Genomic DNA, 23,754 nt, shown 5'->3' on the forward strand with positions numbered 1-23,754 from the left:
ATACACCTTTTTAATGCCTCTTGCATCTAGTAGTTGTTGTAGTAGGAGTAGCACGCACTCACAAATCAAAAACAATTATCTTCTCCATTCTCTCACTCAATCACTTACTACAAAGCACAGAGTTTAGGTGTGTACGCGGTTATAGCTAGGTGTCTTGTTCAGGTGATATTCTCAGAGCCTCAAAGACTTTTTAGCTTTCATCTCATCTCAACAACAACTTTCAGTAGCTTCAGACTTTTTACCCTTTGCTTTGGTTTATACACACAACACATTTATTTCTCTTACATCACCATCATCTTCATTTCTTCCCAAATCCCACACTCTTTTTTCACCACCGACACCGCTCCAACCTTCCCACTCTTTCTCCGGTATGCATTCCCTTTCTCATTTTCATTCTTTTAAGTTGTTTTTCCTTACATGTGCAATTTTTTTTTTGTTTTTTTTGCTTGCAAGTGGAGAAAGAGACTTCAATAATTTGATTTTTGAAAATTATAAAAATAATAATATTATAGCTGGAAATCTTGGTGTCGACGAAGATGGGTGCTTGTACCGTACCTTATCTTTTTTTATTTTTCAAAATTCAAATTAGGTTTGTGTCATTTGCATGGACCACTACACATTTCTTTCTTGTGACATTTTTTTTTTTTTTTTATCTTATATGACCAAAGTATCTACCCACTTGTTTAGTGACTAATTTTCGTCGAAAAATCTGTTTAATGACTCTCCTCTCAGCCATATTAATTTTTTAATTAAGGAAACTCGAACCTGAGACCTCTCTTTAAGAGATATCAGTCCAGTTCCATTAAGACGAATATATGTTTCTTTCCATCTCAAGTCCACAACACTTCATTTTTTTATGTATTGTCTATTTTGGGTCTTGTGCGAGTTCTCATGGTTTTGTCTTTTGTAAAATTCCCCTTTTTGAATTTTGTTATAAACTACCATGAGCCGAGATTCTCAAGCAATGTGAGACTTTTTGGTGTACTGGAACATTATCCTTGGTTGTGACATTTTTTTGTGAATAAGTGTGTAAATTAAGTTGTAAATTTCGTGTTAGTTTCCAATATATGATTACTAGAAATTCTTATGTACCACATTTTATTATGGTCATCAATCTAATACACAAATTCTCTGGATTTTCTCATCTTGCTAAGTCACCTTCACTCACGTGGTGTTATATGAAAGGTAATGTGTATGTAAAATAGTGACCCCACAACCTTTACAGCTTAATTTAGACTTATGCACAAAGTTGGGGCCATATGGGGAGGAGGGGAAATTGTCCAGAATCTTTCTTTGGACCTTATTATGCTTTGTGAGCTTTCAAATTTATGTCCCTTTCCATGAATTTTGCTTTTCATGTTTTTCATTATGTTATGAATTTATGATATTACTTATTGGTTTTGCATTGGTTCACTTAAGATATATACCACTGAAATCTATTTCTTTTTCACACAATAAACAATAATTCATTTAGCTTGAATTGAAATCTTTGTTTTTATCAGTTTTGATTTTTTCGATTATAATCCAGGTTTGGACAAGAAAATCAAGTTGTAGTATGTTTTGGATTGCAATTTGCGAGGTAGTTGATTGCTTGCGGGGCTTGAGCTCAGCAGATCTGAAATAATATTTAGGAAACAATCTATCACCATGAGTAGAAAGGTTTATGACGAGATAAAGTCGGGGAAGTCTTCTTTGCCATATGTTGCCGACCATCATCATGAAATTCACAAAAATGTGGAAGGCGGCACTTCAAAATTTCACCGGAGTCACCACAAGCACGGGAATTGTGATAGTGAGTATGAAGATGAGCTGGTTAAGTACATGTCCAATTTGCCAGGTTATTTACAGAGGGGAAGAGAGAAAGTTTTAAATGTTGGTGTTCTTGATTGGAGCCGTCTAGAACAATGGCAGCACATTCATAAAAATGCATCACATAGAAATAGCAGGAGTTCAACATCTAGTACTGCATCATCCTCTTCTGTTCCAACGGACGGGTTATCTGGTCATTCTGGTAAAGATCAAAGGAAATTGCGTCAGTCGCTGAAATCTCACTTTGAAGCGTCTTCAATTCAAGACAACTCTCAAGCTGTCAAAACCTCTAGAAGAAGTGTTGGACATTGTCAAGATTTTAGAGGTAGCATCGGTAATATTAACACACCGAGCAAACATGTCAGAGCAGATGATCGTCTTTCGGTGAACCATCCTAACAGCAGACTGAAAGGTTGTGACAGGAAATATTTGGAACCGTATATCAATAAGGAAAGCGGCGTCAAACGAAATGAGCAAATGCACAAGGCAGCATCAAGTGCTAAGCTAGACATGCGCAGTAGAGATGGTGGAAAGGATAAAAGAGTAGAGAATTTTAATGAACCAAATATTGATAATGTTGTGCAAGCTATGCTCAGGAAAAACGAGCCGTTTGTTCATCTTTTGCCTAGAGACAGCCCTCAGAATAGTCATTGTGGAGTTCCTCATATACAAACGTTCTTAGCTCAGAAATCAGAAAAGTATAGTCGATTGAGCTTTTCAGAACAGCCTAAGGAACTCTGTCAGAAAGAACTAAATTATGATGTTTCGCATTCAGGTAGCCTTCCTGATGAGCTTGGCTGTAATGATTCTCAGAATAAAGGTTCTGGTTGCAGTTCCACAGATATTGAAAGTAGCAAACTTCATGCTTCTACTTTTTCATCACCAATATCTACTTCCTCATCACCTTTATCAGTCAGAGTGGAAATAAGTCTTCCCAAGTCTAGAAAAGCCGAGGAAATGAGACAAACTGTGGCAAAAACTTCATCTGCAAATAGGCCTTTCCATGAATTAGACCAAAAAGTAATTTCTGAAAAGTCAAGAAGTTCTTCACCTTTTCGTCGATTAAGCATCAGCATTGGCTATACAAGTGGAGGCTCTGCTTGTAAAGAGGATGAGGATGTCCCTAATCAGAGCTCTACAACTGCGGGTAAATCTAATTCAGAAACTGTGAGAGGTTATGCTAACTCAAACATTTCAGGAAGTGATAAACCTGGTGACACAGGCAGAAGCAAGACAAGCCCTTTGAGGAGGTTACTGGATCCATTGCTGAAACCAAAGACAGCTAAGTTCAGTCATTCCTTGGAATCATCTCAGAAGGATTCATCGTCCATAAATAAGAATTATAGGTCAGCTAATGGGAGATTTTCAACCCTTCATCCAATCAAAGAAGTGGATAGGGACCAAAGGGTCGGTTGTAGCCCCGTTAAACCCGTCGATTCTTCAAAGGACAAGAAGCACGCTCCATCAATGAGTCAAGCTCTTCTGAGAATTTCTGTGAAGAATGGCCTGCCTCTTTTCACATTTGCTGTTGACCAAACTGACGGCAACATTCTTGCAGCCAAAGTGAAGAACTTAGGTGGGTCAGGAAAAGATGAATGCAACCGTATCTATACTTTTCTCACCTTTAGCGAGGTTAAGAAGAAGAATGGAAGTTGGATGAGTAAAGGAAGCAGAAGCAAAGGACCTGATTATGTTTCCCATGCTGTCGCTCAAATGAAGGCTTCTGATTCACACTGCTTGGATTTAACTGGACAGAATTGTGTGGACTCATCTACCATGAAAGAGTTTGTTTTGTTTTCAGTAAAGCTCGGGCAAGGGGATACGAGTCAGGACACCGACTATCTGCCAAATGATGAGCTTGCTGCTATTGCTGTCAAAATACCTCAGGCTATCAGTTTCGTTAACGATCAACATCATGGCAGTTGCCACAATAATAGTCATGACCTTGTCCGTGCAACGGTTGTGCTTCCAGGTGGGGTTCATAGTCTTCCGAGTAATGGTGGACCTTCATCACTTCTTGAGCGCTGGAAATCGGGTGGATCATGTGACTGCGGTGGTTGGGATTTGGCTTGCAAACTTAAAATTCTTGCTAGTGACTATCAAGCGTGTAGAAAACCAAGGTCGTCCAAAGCTTATTTTGCAGATTATGAATTTGATCTTTTTGTTCAGGTACTTTCTGTTCATGAAACTTATTTTGCGCGCAATGTATTATATAGAGTACTAATATTAGTTATTTATTTTCATGTATCTCTTTTTTGGATAACCACAGGGGAATGAACAAGATTTGCGACCAGCATTCAGCTTAACCCCTTTAGAGAATGGAATGTGTTCCGTAGCCTTTGACTCGTCACTCTCACTTTTGCAAGCGTTTGCCATTTGCATAGCATTAGTGGATAGCAAGATGCCTTGTGAGCTTTCTGGATCAAGAAACTCCATTGAAGAAAAAAATCCAAAGGAAACACTATTGGTGCAAACTGCGAAACTGAAGGCATTTGGTAAATTGGAGAATATTCATATTCCTGCAAGTTATGTTTCTTACCCACCAGTTTCTCCTGTTGGTAGAGTCTAAAATTAACATGTGGTAGATAAATGTCTCCGCTAGCTAGAGTATAAGATTGTAGCAGAATTTTAGCATAAGATTATAGCAGAATCTTAGTATTTTTTATGTTTATTTTTTATCAACAGAAGCAAGTATTAGTATTAAAAAATGCACAATGTGATAAACAATGCTCATATATCAATCAATTGAAGTGTGAATAGTATGAGTTAATTGTATTCTATTGCTGTACATTTTTTTCTTAATACTTGTTCGACCATGGAATAAACACCAGCACTGTAATGTAATCATAATTCTTTAGTAAGAAATATGTTTTGGCAGAAGCAGGTTCCAAGGGTGAGAAAAATGTTTTAATATAGTTGTTCAAGCATCATTGCGAATTACCAAACCAAAGTATTTAGCTGCTACTTGCTAGTTGAGTTTTCGTTTGCTTTGTTGGTAAGAAAATTGATAGATTCTAGCTTAAAGCAGTTAGGTCTTAATAAAAACAGATTTCATTTAGTAAAATTTATAGCCGAGAGAAATGCCACGAACACTTCCTTTTTAACACTCTTTTTAGCATTCATTTTTTTATTGGTTGAAATTCATGGGGTCTCACCACTGTATGCGGGATCAATTTTCAAAGTTTGAGACCGACATGGATTTTACCCGATAAGAAAGTGAGTGTTAAAGGAAAATAGAGTGTGTATAGTACTCTTCTTATAGCTGAAGACTAAGAATAGAGACAGTTAAGTTTTCATCATCTATATCCTTTAAAGCTTTGACACAAGACCATACCAAAATTTTCCGACCAAGCTTTTAGTTTTTCATGAGACTAACAAAATAGTCTTTTAAAAATCGTTATTTGTTAGGATTAAAAATATTTTAATTATTGATGTTTAATGTTGAACACATAATCTTAGATTAAAAAAAAAAAAACATGTATACATAGATTTAATACATGAAAACTTTTCTTCATGTTTGTGACAACTTTCCTTCATTTTATGATTCAATGCGCATGTGAGGATGCCTTACTACTCATGTTGCAGAGCTCCTATTCATTATAGCCTTTGTTACTAAAAATATCCTTTCTTGGGTGGTAGGGTAGTGAACCTCTAAAAAGAATGTTGACCCCCCAAAAGACTTAAAAAAAAAAAGGTATTAAATGTTCAAGAGAAAGTTCAAATTGACCATACATAAATTTTTCACGTGCTCACCATAGTAAAGTGTAACTGAAGTACTATAATTTTTCTTGGTGCTAATCTTTTTTTTGGGTGCTAACTTAAGTAGAATTTTACAATCAGCAACTTTTTACAATATTGCATGGCGAGGTAATTATATGTAATTTTGTGACAATCAAGTCAAGTAAAAGTAATTATATGTCCCTAGCAGACTTCAAAATTTACTGACTTTCCCTAATCTTGAGATTGCACCTGTTGTGTTTTTAATAACTATTTCATCCGTTTCTAAATATAAGCAAATTTTATTTTTTAGATTCATTCAATTAATAATGTATGTAATCTATATTATGAACCACATACATCATTAATTAAATGAATTTATGAATTTAAAAAGGAGGGAGTAGTATATTAGTCATATGTCTTATGTTGTTACACGTGACATAATGAGAATCCAGCACCCAAACTGTTAATTAGTAGAGACTATAATGAGAACAATTGGGGCCATCTAGTTGTTGCTGCTTCTGTTTCTATTTTGTTTACTTATTTAAATGTATGTTGAATTATTAATTTAACTATTTATAGATTATTGAAATTATTAAATTAGAATGCATATTGTATTGAAAGTTTTATTTTTTTATATCAATATAGATAGTATACTTTTGTTTTTTGTTACATGAAGAAAGGATTAAAAAAAAAAACTAAAGACCTGAAGGATAAGTTACACTCATTACATCTGCCATAAGTAACGAATAATGTCCAGTCGAAGGATCAGGAAAAGTCATCAGATTACTATAGAACGACGTTCCAAGCTTAGCTAGATAATCAACACAGATATTTGCCTTCTATGGGAGTATGAATAAGTTAGAAAACTCCATTAGCCATGTAATTTATGATAACCGCAATTTCATTATCATAATCATGAGTTGAAAAATCAGCATGTTGCACCTGATGTATGGTTTGCAACAACTTGGTGTAACAAGCCATATTTCTTAGACTTTTCACCTAGCAAATATAAATCTCATGCATAATTTTTTCATAGATAGCTGTTGACATATATTTTAGAGTGTTTATTTTCAACAGGAAGTTGTGGTGTCTGAGAGAAGTTTCTTTAAAGATATACTAAGTGCAACTGAGATTGACCAGGTTAAAAGAAAAGATTTCGACAAGTCTTTATCTTCAACCGGAAATAAATTCAAATCCTCTCTGAAGAGGTAAGATGAAAGGTCCAGATACGTGGGAAGTAGATCAAATCTTTCGAAAATATTTAGTTTAGGACTGTTAATCATTTCAGTTATTTTCTTATGTATATATACTTGTTTTTCTTAATAGGAAAAAAGGGTCGCAAATTATTAAGCAAAAGTTCTTCAAACTCTGAGTACCTAGCGTCGAGAGAAACGAGTAACAAAATGTACAGTCTAATGATTTGCTGAACCATTTACTTAAATGCAATAATATTTATCTTCTTTTAAACTTCTTTACCTTTATCTTTAAATCTTAATTTTATTTTCAAAACATAAACAACTTGTTGATTTGTGTCGAATCAGACAACTATCTTCATCCTTTTCATATTAAAATTCAATAACATGAAGAACATTCAAACACTTTTCTAAAAAAACATTGCACAACATGTCATAAAATTTCTAGTTTGATTATGCAAGTAACTTTTAAAACTAACATTCTTGTTTACCAAAAACACCGATTAGCATAATTTGTATTTTATATTAATTTTTTTGACACAACATAATTAAATAATAAACTTCGTCAAACCAATGAAAAATCTTGTAAAATGCCAAATGTTTTTTGGTGGATGGAGAGGAGAATTTTTTTGCCCACTCTCTATGCTTCTCGAACGCTATCTGAAAAAAACTGGAAAGTTTCTCTAAATTTTTGAATTATAAAATTGAAATTAGTTTTTTTTTTTTTTTTTTTTTTGGCTATTTTCAAAGAAAAGAATTTAGTCACGGTTGTTTTGGCCAAAATTGAACCATGACTAACTCTGATTTTTTTTTGTTTAGGATTTTACCCATTTAGATTTTTAAAATCTGAATAGAAAACAAATGTTATTAAACATTTAAATTTTAAGATCCGAACACCACTTTTATGGCAAAATTAAATTTCTCATTTTCCTCCTAATTTTTTTGGCTCAAGAGGGGTTCAAAGCATAGCATGCAAGAAGAGTATGAAGATTACTAAAATCTGAATTACTTGTTCTACCGAAATAATTTCATTTGAAACACAATTGAACATTAAATATAGACACATTTTACAATCAGATTGAAACTTTTATTCTCCAAATAAAACCAAACATACATGTGAGGTATAAAAAAGTAGATCATATTACTATAGTTTATTGTATTATATGTTTATGATTCTAATTTTTACCATTATCAACATGGGCGGCTGGTTTAAATAAATAATCAAATGTTCCCTTTTCCAAGACTCATCTGAGTCGAAGAATTATCTTCAGAGTTGTTGTGAATTCGTACAAAATCACACCAATGAATAACAAAGATGTGTGGAGCAAAAGGAAGTGGTAATCAATAGATAAAGTGTCTCCAAACAACAACAACAAAAAACAGACCTAGATCTAAGTGTAGAGCAACACAAGCATAATCAAAGCAATAAAGATAAGCAATGAAAGAAAGAAACAAACACACCAAGATTGTTAACTCAGTTCGGTCCAATATGACCTAATTTGGGGGAGAGAGCAGCTCTCCAATCCACTATGATGAACGTGTTACAAAAGAGTTATAAAAAATTAGCTTACAAGCTTACACAAGAAAAAAAACCTAATTTCTACCCATTTTGTGTCAGCCACTCTCACAATATGAATCCTAAGAGAAAACACAAAAGGAAGCTTTTTGATCCTTCCAATGGTGAAATCTCACTACCCAAGGTGTTTACAATGTTTCCCAACCCTCAAGAGAACCTCACTACAAAGACTCTCAACCCTAAAGTTACCTTCTTTGTATTCCCAAGTTTCTCTCTCAAAGCCACACACAAAAGATGAAGAAAGAAGCCTTAAATAATACTCTCTCTATCCCTTAATACATGACACAGTTGACTCCATTACGCATTTCAATGCATAATTTTGAGCTTACATATCTTGAATAATATGTTAGAAAAAATCATGAAAATTTGATATTTTGAAAATACTCATCGAGACGAATCTAACGACATCTTATATGATAGTATTATTTATCTATGTATATTAGTAGAAATATATGGTCAAAGTAAACTAGGTCAAAATTGCAAATTTTCAAATAGGTCATCTATTGCGGGACAAAGGGAGTATTCAGAAATACGCAGCATCGTGCCACGATGGAGCAGGTATAGTACATTACTATACCTTATCCGCTACATCGTGCCACGTTCCTCCTGGATCGTGCCACGTTCATCTTCCATCGTGCCACGTTCCTTCTGGATCGTGCCACAAATTTTCCAACGACAAATCCAAATCTGAACCATCCAATCGTGACACGTTGCCCTGCAAACGTGCCACGATTTCTCAGTGCTTCAACATCAAATTCTTGAGGCAATTTACAACAAGAGTGATGTTGGAAATTTTCCTAGCAGATCCCATAGAATAGCCCCAGTGTCTAAGCTGAAATATTAGAAAAAAAGTATATATCAAAACTATCGGTCAGTGTCACACAAAACCTTACAAGATTGTTTTGTTACTTATCATAAGGTTTTGGTGTGTGGTTTATAAGAGAAGAGAAATCTAAATATCAAAGATTAAGATATATAGTTCCTGCGTGTGTCTGTGAATAGAAAATCGGCCCAGCTGAGTTGGTGCTTAGGAGGATAAATTGGGCAAGTGAGAGCTGGAATGGTAATATACTTTAATTTAATTATTAATAACTATCACCTGAACCAGATAGGGCGTGTCTCCCCAGAGGCCTCCATTATTAGTTTGAAATGTTAAGGAAAAGAACATTATGGACCTTTCTCACGTCAAGTGTCTGCCCACTCATGAACTGTGATCGTACGTTTGTGACTTCGTAAGCATTCTAGCTGGATTTCGATGTAACATGTGAATCTTCACACTGTCATTTTGTTTCAAGATAAAACAATCAAAGTAATAAGATCTTGGATCGTAGTATAAAATAACAAAGAAATAGAAGGGGATGGAAAACATTGTATTTAATTTGGGTATTTGAAATGAAAAAGAGTCTTGTGTGTTTTATGTGATATACAAATATCGTTTAAGTTGAAGAATTTTTTTCAAATTATAAGATTGATGATGTTGTATGTAATAGAGCGTTTGCAGTTAAAGGACGAACACAAGAATAAAATAAGCATATTGGATATGAGAATATTGTGTTGGATGGTGGTAAGGTCGAACGCGATATGATTAAAAATGACAATATTAGTTGAAGTAGCACTTATAGTAAAAATATGGTGGAAAATAGACTTAAGTTTTTTGAGTATGTAGAAAAAAATATGTAGATTTTATACTAAGGAGATTAGAATAGATGAAAGATGGTCGGATGGTTGGAGATTAGAAAGACCTAAAAGATCACAAAAAAAAAAAAAAGAAAGAAAGATCTGAAATACTATTACGAAATATTTAGTTGGATCTAAATATGATTTATGATTAAACATTAGGCTTAATTACACTTTCGATCCTTGCATTTTGACCAGCTCACGAAAATGGTCATGCCTCTTTCAAATCGAACAAAACCGTATCTGAACTATCATGTTTTTTGGAGTTTTAGTCCTACACCCTATTTTCAACTCCAAAAACGCACATAAATGACAGTTTTAACTACCACCTATGCTCAACCATGAAATAAACAAGGAATAAAGCATGTGAGTACAAGCAATCTACTTATTCAACACACTAACCAAAAAAATCTAATTTCTAAGACCCTAATTTCAGGTAACATGTCTTAGAAATTAGGGTTTTTTTGTTAGTGTGCTGAATAAAGTAGATTGCTTGTACCCACATGCTTTATTCCTTATTTATTTCATGGTTGAGCATATGTGATAGGACTAAAGCTGCCATTTCTATACGTTTCTGGAGTTGAAAATATGGGGTAGGACTAAAAGAGCAAAAAACATGATAATTTAGGAACGGTTTTGTTCGATTTGAAAGAGGCAGGACCATTTTCGTGAGCTTGTCAAAATGCGAGGATCAAAAGTGTAATTAAGACTTTATGGTGTAATTTGATCTATGTAAAGCTTCTTGTTGTAAGTTTTTCCCTGTTAATAGATCGTCTTCACACTGTCATTTTGTTTTAAGATAAAACAATTAAAGTAATAAGATTAGAAATATCTTGTATCATCGTGTACAAAATAATGAAGAAGAAATATAAGGAGATGGAAATCAATGTATTTAATTAGGGTGATTGAAATGAAAAAGAGTCTCACATCTTTTATGTGATATAAAAATATCATTTAAGTTAAAGAATTTTTTTCAAACAACGACAAGAGTATGAAATAGAGTGTTCGCAGTTAAGAATCAGCGCAAGAATAAAATAAACATATTATATATGAGAACATTGTGTTGGATGGTGGTAAGGTCAAACGAGATATGATTAAAAATGACAATATTAGAGGGAGTTAAAGTAGCACTTATAGTAAAAAAAAATGGTGGAAAATAGGCTTTAGTGGTTTGAGTATGTAAAAAAAATGTAGATTTTGTACTTAGGAGACTGGAATAGATGAAAGATAGTCGGGTGGTTGAAGATAAAGAAAGACTTAAAAATCACAAAAAAAAAAAAAAAGAGAGAGAAAGACCTGAAATACTATTACGAAATATTTAGTTGGATCTAAATGTAGTTTATGATCAAACATTTTTAAGATCAATATTATAAAATAGAAAAATCTTATAAACATTTTTATATCGCATTCAATCCAAATGGTTTTCACAAAATATCATCAAAAAATTCTTTTTTTCTTTAGTGTCTTTGAATCGGTGTACGATTTTATTTCGGATCGGTTTAAATTTTAATGACCCTAATTATGAGTAGTAGCAAGGTGAGCAAGTGCATGATGAACAGAAGTGGTAGTGACTGACACAACAATTCATTGTAGCAGCAACAAGCCACACACAAATTATTACAAGCAAAAAAGTTGTAACCTTTTTGAGTAGTGTTATTTGAACAACCAAATGAGATAATTTATGTGACAGCTTCTTTTTTCTCTCTTTTCATTGGTCAAAAAAAATGGAGAGAGAAAAATGAAGAGAAAGAATAAGAGTATAATGTGAGTATGAGAGATAAAGTTGTTAAAAAGTTGTCAAAGACAAACGTAGCTGTACAAATATCATTTCTCAACTTTTTCCCACTGACTTTCTTTCTTTCTCTCTTCCCAAACAACACCGCCGTATTTCACTTTCTTCCTCCTTTTACTAAAAACTTCACTTCATCTTTTCTCCTACTTCAAAAACTCAAAACCAAACAGAAACAGAAAAAAGAACAACACTGTTACAGTGACACAACACACAGAAGCAAAAGAAGTTTGTTTTGTTTTTGTTTGGTTGCATTTTTCACCAATGGGAGCTCGTTGCTCTAAACTCTCTCTATGCTGGTGGCCTTCTCATATCAAATCAAATCATCACAACCTCTCTGATAATGGTGTGACAAATTTTTTTTCTCACTTCACTGGTCACTTTCAGTAGAAAAAAACAACAACCCAGTTTTTGAAATATAATAAAGTTTCATTTTTTAACATAAATTCATTTCTGGGACAGTAGAAAAATAACAACCCAAGTTTTGAAATATGATAAAGTTGTTGTTTTTAACGAAAATTTGTTTCTGGGTTACTTGTAGATGATGATGGGAGCAAGAAACAGAAGGATTCTTCTGTTGGTTTTGCTGAATACAGTTTGGATCAACTAAGAGTTGCAACAGAAGGATTTTCATCAGACAACATTGTCTCTGAACATGGTGAAAAAGCTCCTAATGTTGTCTACAGAGGTTGTCTTGAAGATGATAGGTTGGTTGCTGTGAAGCGTTTCAACAAGTCTGCTTGGCCTGATTCTCGTCAATTCCTAGTTAGTTTCTGCTTCTCATTCTGTTTTGATTTTGGGTTTGATTTGATTTCATTTGCATGTGTTTGGTTGTGTGTTTTGTGAGTGAAAGCTTTGTTTTTCATTTCTTATGGTTGATTAATGTTGTGTGTGTTTTGTTGGAGTGTTTTTTAGGAGGTAGCACGAGCCGTGGGGGAGCTAAGGAGTGAAAGATTAGCTAACTTGGTTGGATGTTGCATAGATGGAGACGAGAGATTGCTTGTTGCTGAGTTCATGCCAAATGAAACTCTCTCTAAACATCTTTTTCATTGTAAGTTTTCATTTATCTTGTTTATCCAACCATAATTTTTAATTTTGAAGTTGTGTATGTTTGGTTCCACTTTTGGAGTAGTCAAAACTTTATTTTAGAGGTGTTGGATTGATTTTGACATGTTTGGATGTTCTCGAGTAAAATTAACTGAACATTTAATTTATTGTCCACTTTGAACATAAGTGTATCAGAACATAAATCACTTTAGTTCCATTCAACTCAATTTTAGCCAATGCATTCAATATCAATATTTGTCATCGAACCAAATACACTTTGTTTTACCGCTATGTTTGACAAGGATAGAGCTTTTTGCTTCAATAGCTACATTTAGAACCAAATTTTAATAAGTTGTTCCATCAATTTCATCCCCATTTTTGTTGATATAGTTTTTGAAGTCGTGTCTCTATGTAAACTACTGTTTTTGTGACTTGTATGAACTGCCTTTGTAGGGGATGTCCAACCCATGAAATGGGCAATGAGGCTGAGGGTAGCTTTGTATTTAGCACAAGCCTTGGAATACTGCAATAGCAGAGGAAAGGCATTGTACCATGATCTTAATGCTTATAGAATTTTATTTGATCAGGTACTTATGCTTTATTGCTTTTGTAGAAGGGTTTTATGCGTCATTTCATTACGTTTTATAGACCGTCTCTTAAATGGTTTAAATGGTTGGCAGGAAGGAAACCCTAGACTCTCTTGTTTTGGACTCATAAAAAACAGTAGAGATGGCAAAAGCTATAGCACAAATTTAGCCTTCACTCCTCCAGAGTACTTAAGGACAGGTAGATAATGATCTGTTTGGATAAACATGTTACTTAAGCGCTTATGGAACTAAGCTGAAAACAGCTTATGGACTTGTCTTAAGTTACTTCCGTAAAGAAAAGTTCAAATAAGACAATCCAAACATGCCCTGAAATAAACATAAGTGGAGTTTTTTTTAATCTACTTTATAACTTCTCTTAGAGTGAAGATTCTTTGTTTTGGTAATTGCATGCATTGTGATTTATTCAATTTCCTAACTGACAAAACACACCTGTTTGAAATTTGGCAGGAAGATTCACCCCTGAAAGTGTAATTTACAGCTTTGGAACCTTATTGCTTGATCTTTTAAGTGGAAAGCATATTCCACCGAGTCATGTATGCTCCCTCCATCCCATTTTCTGTCTTCATTTTATATTAGGTGATGTTTTGTTTAGTAAATCTTTGGCCGTGTGAATGTTGGTACTTTTAAGGTTGAATTCAATGAATTGTACTTGTTTTGTTGTAACATCCTATGATGGTTTGGTTTAAAATGATTATAGTATTTTTTGAATACATAAGTTAATATGTTCCATAATTCCTTTACGTGCAGGCACTTGATCTTATACGAGGCAAAAACTTTCAAATGTTGATGGACTCATGTTTGGAAGGTCATTTTTCAAATGATGATGGTACTGAACTAGTGAGATTAGCTTCGCGTTGTTTACAATACGAACCTCGTGAGAGACCAAATGCCAAGTCCCTTGTGACTGCTCTCACCCCTCTTCAGAAAGAAACTTCAGTATGCTCTTCCTTTTCCCTCCATGGATCAAAGTTTACTTTTTGTTGACTTGTATGAATTATGATGCCTTCTGAAAGTATAGAAATGGACTTGATATTAAGCTTACAGTTTGCGATATTTAACAGGTATTGTCATATGTTTCAATGGGCCTACCAGATAGGAGTCTATCATCAAAAGAAACAGTTACAATAACGCAGTTTGGTGAAGCTTGTTCAAGAAGAGATCTGACTGCAATACATGAAATTTTGGAAAAGGTGGGCTACAAGGACGAAGAACATGTTGCGAATGAGGTAATTTGCTGTTCGTATTTCTTTCTAAATTATACTTTTATTAAGAGACTATTGCAATAGCCTTTTCTTATCTAATTTTTTCTGTCCACACAATTTTAAATATGCGTCAATGCTAAATGCATTCATCTGTATTCCTTGCTATTAGTTCTTTCACAAGAGCTTACATATTTTTCTAGCTAATCCATCCACACAAATTGACCTACATGCGGGGCATAATTGTTGATTTTACTGCACTCATTTCCTGTTTTTAGTGTTAACATTAAATTTTATTACGAGACTTTCCGATTGGCTCAACTGTTTTGAAGGGAATGTTTAATGAAGATAATATTTTTTTTATGCTAAAAATTATAGTCATCAGACGCCAGGCGATAGAAAGGCATGATCTTTGCTAAAAGACACCGATTTTAGATAACTGAACACGTGTTGTAAACATTTCTTATTTGTTATGCACGACAGTTTGGTACCTTTCGGTTTCATCATTTGCACAAGGGACTGCCGTATCATGGTTTTGATTCAGTTTTTCCATCACTTTAACTCTGTAATATGGCAAAAAAATGTTTTGTCAGCCTTTTCTTCCATAGTATACTTATCAAAACTGGACCTTGCATAACCATATATGATCATATTTATGGATTTGTATCCTTTCATTGTATCATAGCTATCCTTTCAAATGTGGACAAATCAAATACAAGATACACTAAATTTCAAGAAGCGTGGTGATTCGGCTTTTCACGCAAAAGACTTCTCTACGGCCATTGACTGCTATACCCAAGTAAGTCAGCTAGGTGTTAATATGAAACTATGATATCTTGCTTTTCTTAAAGATAATTCACAGTACATGTTTCGTGTAGTTTATCGATGGTGGCACCATGGTATCGCCAACTGTGTACGCTAGGCGCTGCCTGTGCTACATGATGAATGACATGGCACAAGAAGCACTTGGAGACGCAATGCAAGCTCAGTCGATAGCTCCCACTTGGCCAACTGCATTCTATCTTCAAGCAGTTTCACTCTCCAGCCTTGGCATGGATAATGATGCACAAGAAAGTCTCAAAGATGGCAAAACACTGGAAACTAGAAAGCATTGGAATTGAAATTGTATAGTGTTTTTTATTATTTCTCCCTTATTTACCAACCAAATTTTAAGCATGGTTATTGAATGTATCTAATGAATCTTTCCTTCAGCTTTTAGGCTTCTGGTTGTGATGGCCATGGCTTCCATGAATTTCCTTTTGTTTTTTTGGTCTGATGATGTGAATCTCAAATTTTAATTTTCTTATAATATTTCTTTTGATTTTGCTGAAAAAGATGTCACGTTACTAGTCAGCCTCGTACACTTCTAAGTTCTAAACATAAGTTGACCATTTATTCAATCTATTATTATTTTTCGAAGCGGGTGCTGCATTTTCTTCTTCCAAAGCTCTTCACACGTGATTTGATTTTGCATCAGACACTATTGACAAGCAATAGAGAGAAGAAAAATCTTTATAAAAAAATAGAAAGAAGAAAAGTGGATACTAATTTCATTTTAAAAATGAGATGGAAGGCAAGGCGTTAACCTTGGTTGCTAACTTATTTTCAACACTTTTTTTATTCATTAAAATTCATGTAGGTCCTACTAAAATATGTAGCATCTATATAAATTTGGTGTGTGGTCCATATAAATTTTAACTAAAATTGTTTTGAAAAGAGTGTGTTGCTAATGTTATTCGGATTTACTAAATTATTACCGTTCAGAAAAAATTCAAAAGCAACCGAGTATCACAAAACACTAACTGAGCACCATAAAACCAAGATATAACCTAACGACTATTATAGAATAAAACTTTATGTGAGTTGGATCCAACGTGTTAACTAGAGCTGAATTTCACTGAAAATATCGATCCCTTATGAGTATTAAATAAGAAAAGATCTCACAAAGTACTCGGTTAATCTTTCCCTTTGCGTATAGTACATCTAGTAAGAAGTAACTAAAATCATAGCATGCTCAGCCTTGCTACTTGGGTTTATCTGTAACATTTCCAGCTACAAGGATGCAGTATCTTAATTATTGCACACACGCTTGCCATCACATTAAAATGAAAATAGCAATTGTACCGAAATCTTTATGGAAAGAATACATTCGAATCGTACAATGGACAATATATCCTGAATAACGTGATGTGTTTACATCTCATAAATAATAATGTAACTGGTCTACTGAAGATCTAAAACGATCAGCGGTATCCAGGTTCCCGTATAAATCTACAACAAAACCTCTTAGATTATTTCTAGAAAGCATAGGTTAAAAATTGGCAATTTGCTCCAACTGCTGATAACAACAATAATGCGTACAAGAATGTATGCAAAAATCTTAAAGTGTGTTGGCAAAATTCTCTATCAGGCCCTTTACCACAAGCCAATGGCTTTCCACCAAATAGACCCAAGTCCAAGCCAGATGACAATATTAACAATACTAATAACAAAGCCATAACCCCACCATTTGGCAAGTGGGACATAGTTGGCACCGAAAAATACTGGAGCAGACCCAATCCCATAATGAGTAAGGCCTCCCATAAGGTTGGAGAGGAATGACAACACCATGGCTCCGAAGAATGGTGGAGTTCCCAAAGCAGTAGCAACAGACAAAAATGCAGTAAACATAGCACCAATATGAGCAGCTCCACTGGCAAAGAAGTAATGAGAGTAGAAGTAGAGGAGGACCAGTATACCAAAAGATAGTTGCCATGAAAGGCCCAATCCACCAACAAACTGTGTAATAACAGTAGCAAACTCTTTCATTGACATAATCAAGGTATATATATATAATTGTTTCAATAATTACTCAAAAATTGAAATTCTATCATAAAACATGGTGCATAATGCAACACATCGGTAATATTGTATGGTATGCATGTAACCTATTATTACACTTAAATAAATAGCATTTCTTCAGTGGCAATTACTAGGACTCATAGGACTAAGAAGTAAGTACTCATGATAACCTTGAGTGGACCAATTTAAAACCAAAAGAAAATCACATATAAATACCAGAGGAAGGGAGGTTTTGATTTAGTATATGCTTTGACCATGAAACAGATGCTGATCAACTCAGAAGTAGGAACAAAGCACCCCAAATGAACCAAGATCCATGATGTGTTCCAAGAGAACACACAACACAAGCATGCCGATCAATCATTACCTATGAAGCACGGACACAGACACGGACACCGGACACGACACGGACGCCGACACGCCGACACGGATAATAATTTGAGAAAATTACATAATTCAGTGTAATTATAGGTGTCGTGTCGGTGTCCGACACCGACGCGTGTCCGACACCGGGACACGCCTATTCTGAGGAGTGTCCGTGCTTCATAGATCATTACTTACTAGAGGCATGTATGTCAAATAATCATAAAAAGCTGGCTGAAATCTTATTTGCTTCTGAATATTTCAAAACATGCTCCAGTGGTTGATTTGGTCAAACAACTAGTAAAAGATAGTATGAAATAAATTAAACAAAAAATCATGCATTCACCATTTTACCCAGAAAACAGATGAAAGGCAAAAGAACTGAAGATCAACGATCATCAGAAGCAGCATAAGTAAAGTTCAATGAATATTACACTCGAGGTAGAAAGATGAGACATGAAATATACCTTGACTACAGTTTGACTGAACCAAGAGATGAGACCATATTTGTTCAAGTACCCGGCCATTGCAATGAGGGCAGCAAACCACGTGAGAGTATCCCAGGCAACACCCTCAGCTAAGCACTCTTTCCATGTTACAACCCCTGAGATGAGGAGTACAGCTAATCCAAGAATGGCAGCAGTTACGGCATCTATATTAAGAAGCCCTCCAAACACCCAAAGTCCCACCTGGTAAAATTGAGCAAGGGATGGAATAAGTCACAAAAAAAAAACTAAAATTCTAAGGCATTTAAAGTACTACACTGTATTCACCAAATCAAGACATAAGGTATACATCAATGCAACTACTACTAGACAAGGTTTTAAAAAAGATCCACTACTCGGAACGTCAAAGTTTTTATGTCCCTATGACTGCATTGAGACCGCGATCGTGACCGCATCATCCATATTTGTCAGGAATTTTCGCAATATCAAGGATAGCAACGGTGGTTTAAAAACTTGCTACTAAATGATTAGTTTTGAAGACCATTAGGAGGATGCACAACCTAATTTAGAAAACAAATTTAAATATGGAGTAACGAGTCATTAACCAATGCCTAATGATTTACAGGTCACTCAGCTAAAAAGCAAACCACACCATCTGTCTAATGACCAACCAACAATGCCAATTGGACGCTCGACTCAATAAGCACAAAAGTCCCAACAGAACAGTTGAGAAACAAAACCATTCTATTATATACTGTTAACATTTGATTCCAAAAGGGTATGGCACAGAATGGCATCATAAGTTTGTGATCGGTTGAGTGGCATGAGGACCAACTTTGCATATAGATTGGCTTTTCTAAAAATTTGGGTTCAGTCTAACTCAATCCTTCAAAAATCAAACAGAGTTCCAGAATATGAAAGTAAAATCTACAAAAACAGTTCCAAAATAGTGAAGTTATCTACCCGATTTCATGTTTATACTCTACAATAAAACACATTATATTAGACAGATAAATTGTGCAAACTTATTACCGTAAGAAACAGAGTGGCAGTCATAATTTTCTCATTAGTCGTCATAGGCCCCATTTTCTCCAACTTCTCCCTAGCAAGCTTAGGTGCATCAGGACTAGATTTCAACTTCGGAGGATAAATAATATACAAAATCAACGGCACCAAAACCAACGAAACCAAACCCGGCACAATAGCCGCTTTAGCCCAATCCACCCACCCAATCGTCTGGCCAATCGAATTCAAAGTAAGAGTCGCACATAACGGATTCGCAGCCATCGCAGTCAAAAACATGGCCGACGAAATACAAGACGTTTGAAAACAAGTAAGCATCAACCAAGATCCAAGCTTCTCCTCAGTCCCATCACCAACATTACTTCCACAAGCAACACAAAGAGACTTAACCAACGGTAAAAATATCCCACCAGCCCTTGCCGAAACCGAAGGAATCGCCGGAGCTAACAATGCTTCACTAAAAACCAAACTATAACCTAACCCTAATGAAGAACTACCAAAAAGCTTCACAAATTGATACGCAACACGGTTACCTAATCCAGTTTTGATAAAACCTTTAGCAAAGAAAAAAGCTAGACAAATCAACCATGGAATTGGATCACCAAAACCGGAAAATGCTGCAACAAAGGGAAGGGTTTTGGTGAGAACTGAAACTCCTAAACCTAGAATTGCCACAGCGCCGAGTGGGAGTGGTTGTGTGATGATTCCAACGATTGTTCCGAGGAAGATTGCGAGTAGTTGCCACGCGTTGCGGGATACACCTTCAGGAGTTGGAACAAACCAGAGGATTACTCCGGTGAGGATTGATGCTATAAGTGGTTTAATGGCGGCGCCTTGCCAAGGTTGAGCTGGTGGCGGAGCTGGTGATGGAGATGAAGCTGGTGTGATGGAGGCTGATGAAGCTCTAACGGTGAGAGTGTGGCGTTTTGAAATGAGGGGTGAGAAAATGGAAATGGGGGGCGTGTGAATTGATTTGAGGGGTTTGAAGTTGAAAGTGGAGGTGGATTGGGAATGTTGGCGGAGGGGTGGGGAGGAACGGAGGCGGAGGAATGGGAGGTTAGTGGCGGTGGTTGTGGTGGTGAGAGGAATCGAAGCCATTGTGGTGATTGAGATCGGTGAGACTTGAGAGTGATCAGTGAAGTGGGGGAGTTATTACATTATTCTTGTCATGTGTTGAGATTTGAGTGTGGATCGTTGGATTTGGAATGGACGGTGGAGGTTGGGATTGGAATATGCGGCTTTGTTTGTTGGTGAGGAATTGGTGGCTAGTTTTGATTTTTGAAAGCTTTGTGATCCTCGCTCGACTTTGACAACTTGACACGTTGATGTCTCCGTCACTAAATTACAAAACAAATCATAAATACAAAAGTTCGTCGAATTATGTCACGGATCTTGCTAATCAGTGCTCTAAGTATTGTTTAAAAATTTCATAAATATAAATTTTGTTTTGAAAATATAAAATATTATTTTTAATGAAAACTTACTTGGTTGAAAGTCTAATCAATATATTTGGGACACTCTTTAATATTTTTATTGTACTATTTCAACACACAAATGTTGGGTGTTAAAAGAACCGACGCTAAAATAAGTTAAATGTAACATAGATTATGACATTGTTTGATTCATGTAGCTTAATGAACTTAGTTGAATAATAAGTCTTGGTTGTTGTTGGACATACGAAAGTAAATTGATTATCTCTACCCGAAAGCACAAAAATTAATTTATCAAATTGATATTAAGAGATGTAATAATATTGCATTTCATTTTTTGAATTCAATGTTAGAAATTAAACTAAAGTTGAGAATGAATTCTCAAAACTAGGCTGATTACTCATTACATATTTATGTATCACTTTTTAGGTTCATTCATTTAATGATGTATGTGGTCCATATTATGGACCACATATGAATGAATCTAAAAAGGCAATTTCTATGGTACACTTGATAATTTTGATCGTATCGGTACACCCGTGTATTTAAATGAATAGCTTAATGATTTATTTTCTTTAGAAAAAAATATTTTCTATCATTTATAATTATAATAATTATATTTAATTTCTCAAAAGTGTTGGCAAAGCAAAATTCAATTTTTTTTTATTTTTATTACTCATAATAGTGAATATTGATTATTTTTTTCAAGAAAATATTAAAAAATTAGTATAATTTTTATAAAAAATGAAATTATATTTTTTCTTATGGATAACATTTTCTAAAATATGAAAGTCGATAAATATCTCTTCATTACATAAAAATTATCGTTAATTTGTAGATTTATGAAACAGGTATACCAGTACACCCTAATTTAAAGGTGTACCGTAGAAACTCCTACCTAAAAAATAAATTTTGCTTATATTTCGAAAGAGAGGAGTAACTATTACTCTATGATCTGATTGTCCTAAACAAAGCCTACGTGGCAAGATACTAATGGGTGAGTGTCCATGTTGGATTGTTGTTCGAAGTGGATTGTATGAACCAGTTGTAATGACACATGATAAGTCTCTCATGATTGCATGTGCCAGCATGGAAGGAGAAGCTGTGTTTTATTTGAGCAACTTTCAGGTTATCTAGGCATTAAACCACACATAATTCTAGAATTATATATTTCGAAGGAACAAAAAACTCTTGATTTATTTGAAAGGACAATAGACAAGAGTCTTGTTGACATGTCAATTTTAAGGCAAGATGATATTATGTGGTGTGACAGGAGGATATGTATGGATTTTTTTTTTATAAATAATTTCATATTTCATGGTTGTTTTCTTAAAAAAAAAAAATCATTGTCATAATTGTAAAAGATCAATTTATTGAACCGGTAAGACTGCAACGGATATAAAACTCTCTTTTGAGAGGATATATTGGAGTTCTGTTAGGTGCCACTATCCCATAAACAAAATTAATTATAAACTTAAATTTATTTTAAAGTAATTAAATATAAATAAATTGGGTGATATTAAATGATTAGACGATGAATATGTACCAAACAAAACTCCAAATATGATTATATAAAAACACTTAGATGAGCCGACACAAATCTCTTTTAATTTTGTTGTAGTATGACTCAAAATTTGATGGATGGAGAATATTGTTGCTAAAAATATAAAAGATTTGTTTCAAATATATTTTGTGCGAAAATATATTTATGGACAATAAATATATTTTTGTATTGTATGAAGAACGATTTGATGCAAATATATTTTGAAAGGGAATATTATATTTTTGATGCAAATATTCTTTCACTGAAGGAGAAAAAAAAAAGTATCTTCAATGTGGTATTTGTTCCAAATTTATGAGTTATACTTTTACTATAAATATAGACCTTGTATCATGCTAAACTTTGAGAGAGATAGAGGGGGCTGAAACAAGGGTTTAGAAAGGCAACAACAAAACTAAGGTTTGTATAGAGTTTGTCTCTTTGAAACAAACACTAGGGTTTGTGGGTTGATTCACCTTGGGAAACACTATTAGGATTGAGTCTCTTGGTTACGGGAAGAGGCTGGGACTTTGGGTAGAATTAGGCGGTAGACTTATTCTTGTAACCCATTGATTTCTCTTTTGTAACGTTACTCATCATATAGTGGATCGGAGGGCTGCTCTCTCCCCCATACTAGGTCAATTTGGACCGAACTGGGTCAACAAATTCTTTTGTGTTCTTCTCGCCGTTGTTTTCTATTTTTGGCTTGTATTTAGTTGTTCCATACACTTTGTTTTGGTTGCTTGATTATCCCTTGCTCCACACATCAAGTTGTTATTGGTGTGATTTTCATCGAATTCGCAACAAATTTAATCAAGGTTCTGATTTCAAATTCATCCTTAGACATGCAACAACGTTAAAACTTTTAAGGAGAGTTTGCCGTCCATTTGGATCCCATAAGAGTCAAGAGATTAGTCTCCACAGTTGTATGCACTGATGCTCGATTTACACAAAAAACTTCGGTTATGAAAGTGTTCACATTTCTTGAAACAAAAACAAACTCTTTTTTTGTTGGTACAAATAGAGCAGAGCCCAAAAGAAAGGAAACTTATCTCATTTCTAAATTATTAAGATCAATAATATAGGTTGGATTGAAATACTACTCCAATTGCAAGATATAAGGCAAGTCAAACAAAACCGATGTATTTGATTAAAAGTTTCTTCTGGTAAAAACTAATCTTATAGTTTTGATTTAAAAGTTAACGGGTTTCTTATAGAGCGAAAGTCAATTGCATAAGTATAATCTCCATAGATTTCATCCGCCATTGGTTTACATTCTAGTTCAATGGTAACCCTGTAAACATCCATCTCATGTAACTATTTTAGCACGTCCGGTAAACAGACTGCTTTCGCTTCTTGAGGAGTTCTATTTGCATTTACCAATATTGTTTTGGCGCACATAAATTCATTATTCTCGTCCCGAATGCACATATTGATCCTATAGCATCCTTGTTGAGGAAATAACTCGAATGCACATATTGATCCTATAGCAT

The 23,754-nt window shown here is 34.5% G+C and overlaps 3 protein-coding genes across 5 annotated transcripts; 2 read left to right on the top strand and 1 right to left on the bottom strand.

The window, feature by feature from the left end:
* On the top strand, nucleotides 1-4,689 carry LOC25492560 (uncharacterized). 3 transcript variants are annotated; one of them, XM_013600722.3, is made up of 3 exons: nucleotides 1-162; nucleotides 1,529-3,978; nucleotides 4,079-4,689. In XM_013600722.3, exons 2-3 carry the CDS (start codon nucleotides 1,648-1,650, stop codon nucleotides 4,376-4,378), a joined length of 2,631 nt encoding a protein of 876 aa, XP_013456176.1. In that variant the 5' UTR covers nucleotides 1-162; nucleotides 1,529-1,647; the 3' UTR covers nucleotides 4,379-4,689. The 3 variants fall into 3 exon arrangements, with proteins under 3 accessions (XP_013456176.1, XP_024637782.1, XP_024637783.1); XM_024782014.2 differs by having other exon boundaries at nucleotides 32-368; XM_024782015.2 differs by lacking the exon at nucleotides 1-162 and adding an exon at nucleotides 446-1,185.
* Nucleotides 4,690-11,813: 7,124 nt separating this feature from the next.
* Nucleotides 11,814-15,927, top strand: LOC25492561 (serine/threonine-protein kinase BSK5). Its single transcript, XM_013600723.3, has 10 exons — nucleotides 11,814-12,110; nucleotides 12,306-12,529; nucleotides 12,680-12,815; nucleotides 13,265-13,398; nucleotides 13,492-13,597; nucleotides 13,867-13,952; nucleotides 14,167-14,355; nucleotides 14,481-14,645; nucleotides 15,304-15,417; nucleotides 15,497-15,927. Exons 1-10 carry the CDS (start codon nucleotides 12,029-12,031, stop codon nucleotides 15,737-15,739), a joined length of 1,479 nt encoding a protein of 492 aa, XP_013456177.1. The 5' UTR covers nucleotides 11,814-12,028; the 3' UTR covers nucleotides 15,740-15,927.
* Nucleotides 15,928-16,715: 788 nt separating this feature from the next.
* On the bottom strand, nucleotides 16,716-20,543 carry LOC25492562 (dicarboxylate transporter 1, chloroplastic). Its single transcript, XM_013600725.3, has 3 exons — nucleotides 19,301-20,543; nucleotides 18,290-18,511; nucleotides 16,716-17,396 (listed from the first exon to the last, which is right to left on the bottom strand). Exons 1-3 carry the CDS (start codon nucleotides 20,387-20,389, stop codon nucleotides 17,034-17,036), a joined length of 1,674 nt encoding a protein of 557 aa, XP_013456179.1. The 5' UTR covers nucleotides 20,390-20,543; the 3' UTR covers nucleotides 16,716-17,033.
* Nucleotides 20,544-23,754: the final 3,211 nt, after the last annotated feature.

This window comes from Medicago truncatula, chromosome 4 (genome assembly GCF_003473485.1).
Source record: "Medicago truncatula cultivar Jemalong A17 chromosome 4, MtrunA17r5.0-ANR, whole genome shotgun sequence".
In the NCBI taxonomy this organism is placed as follows: Eukaryota; Viridiplantae; Streptophyta; class Magnoliopsida; order Fabales; family Fabaceae; genus Medicago; species Medicago truncatula.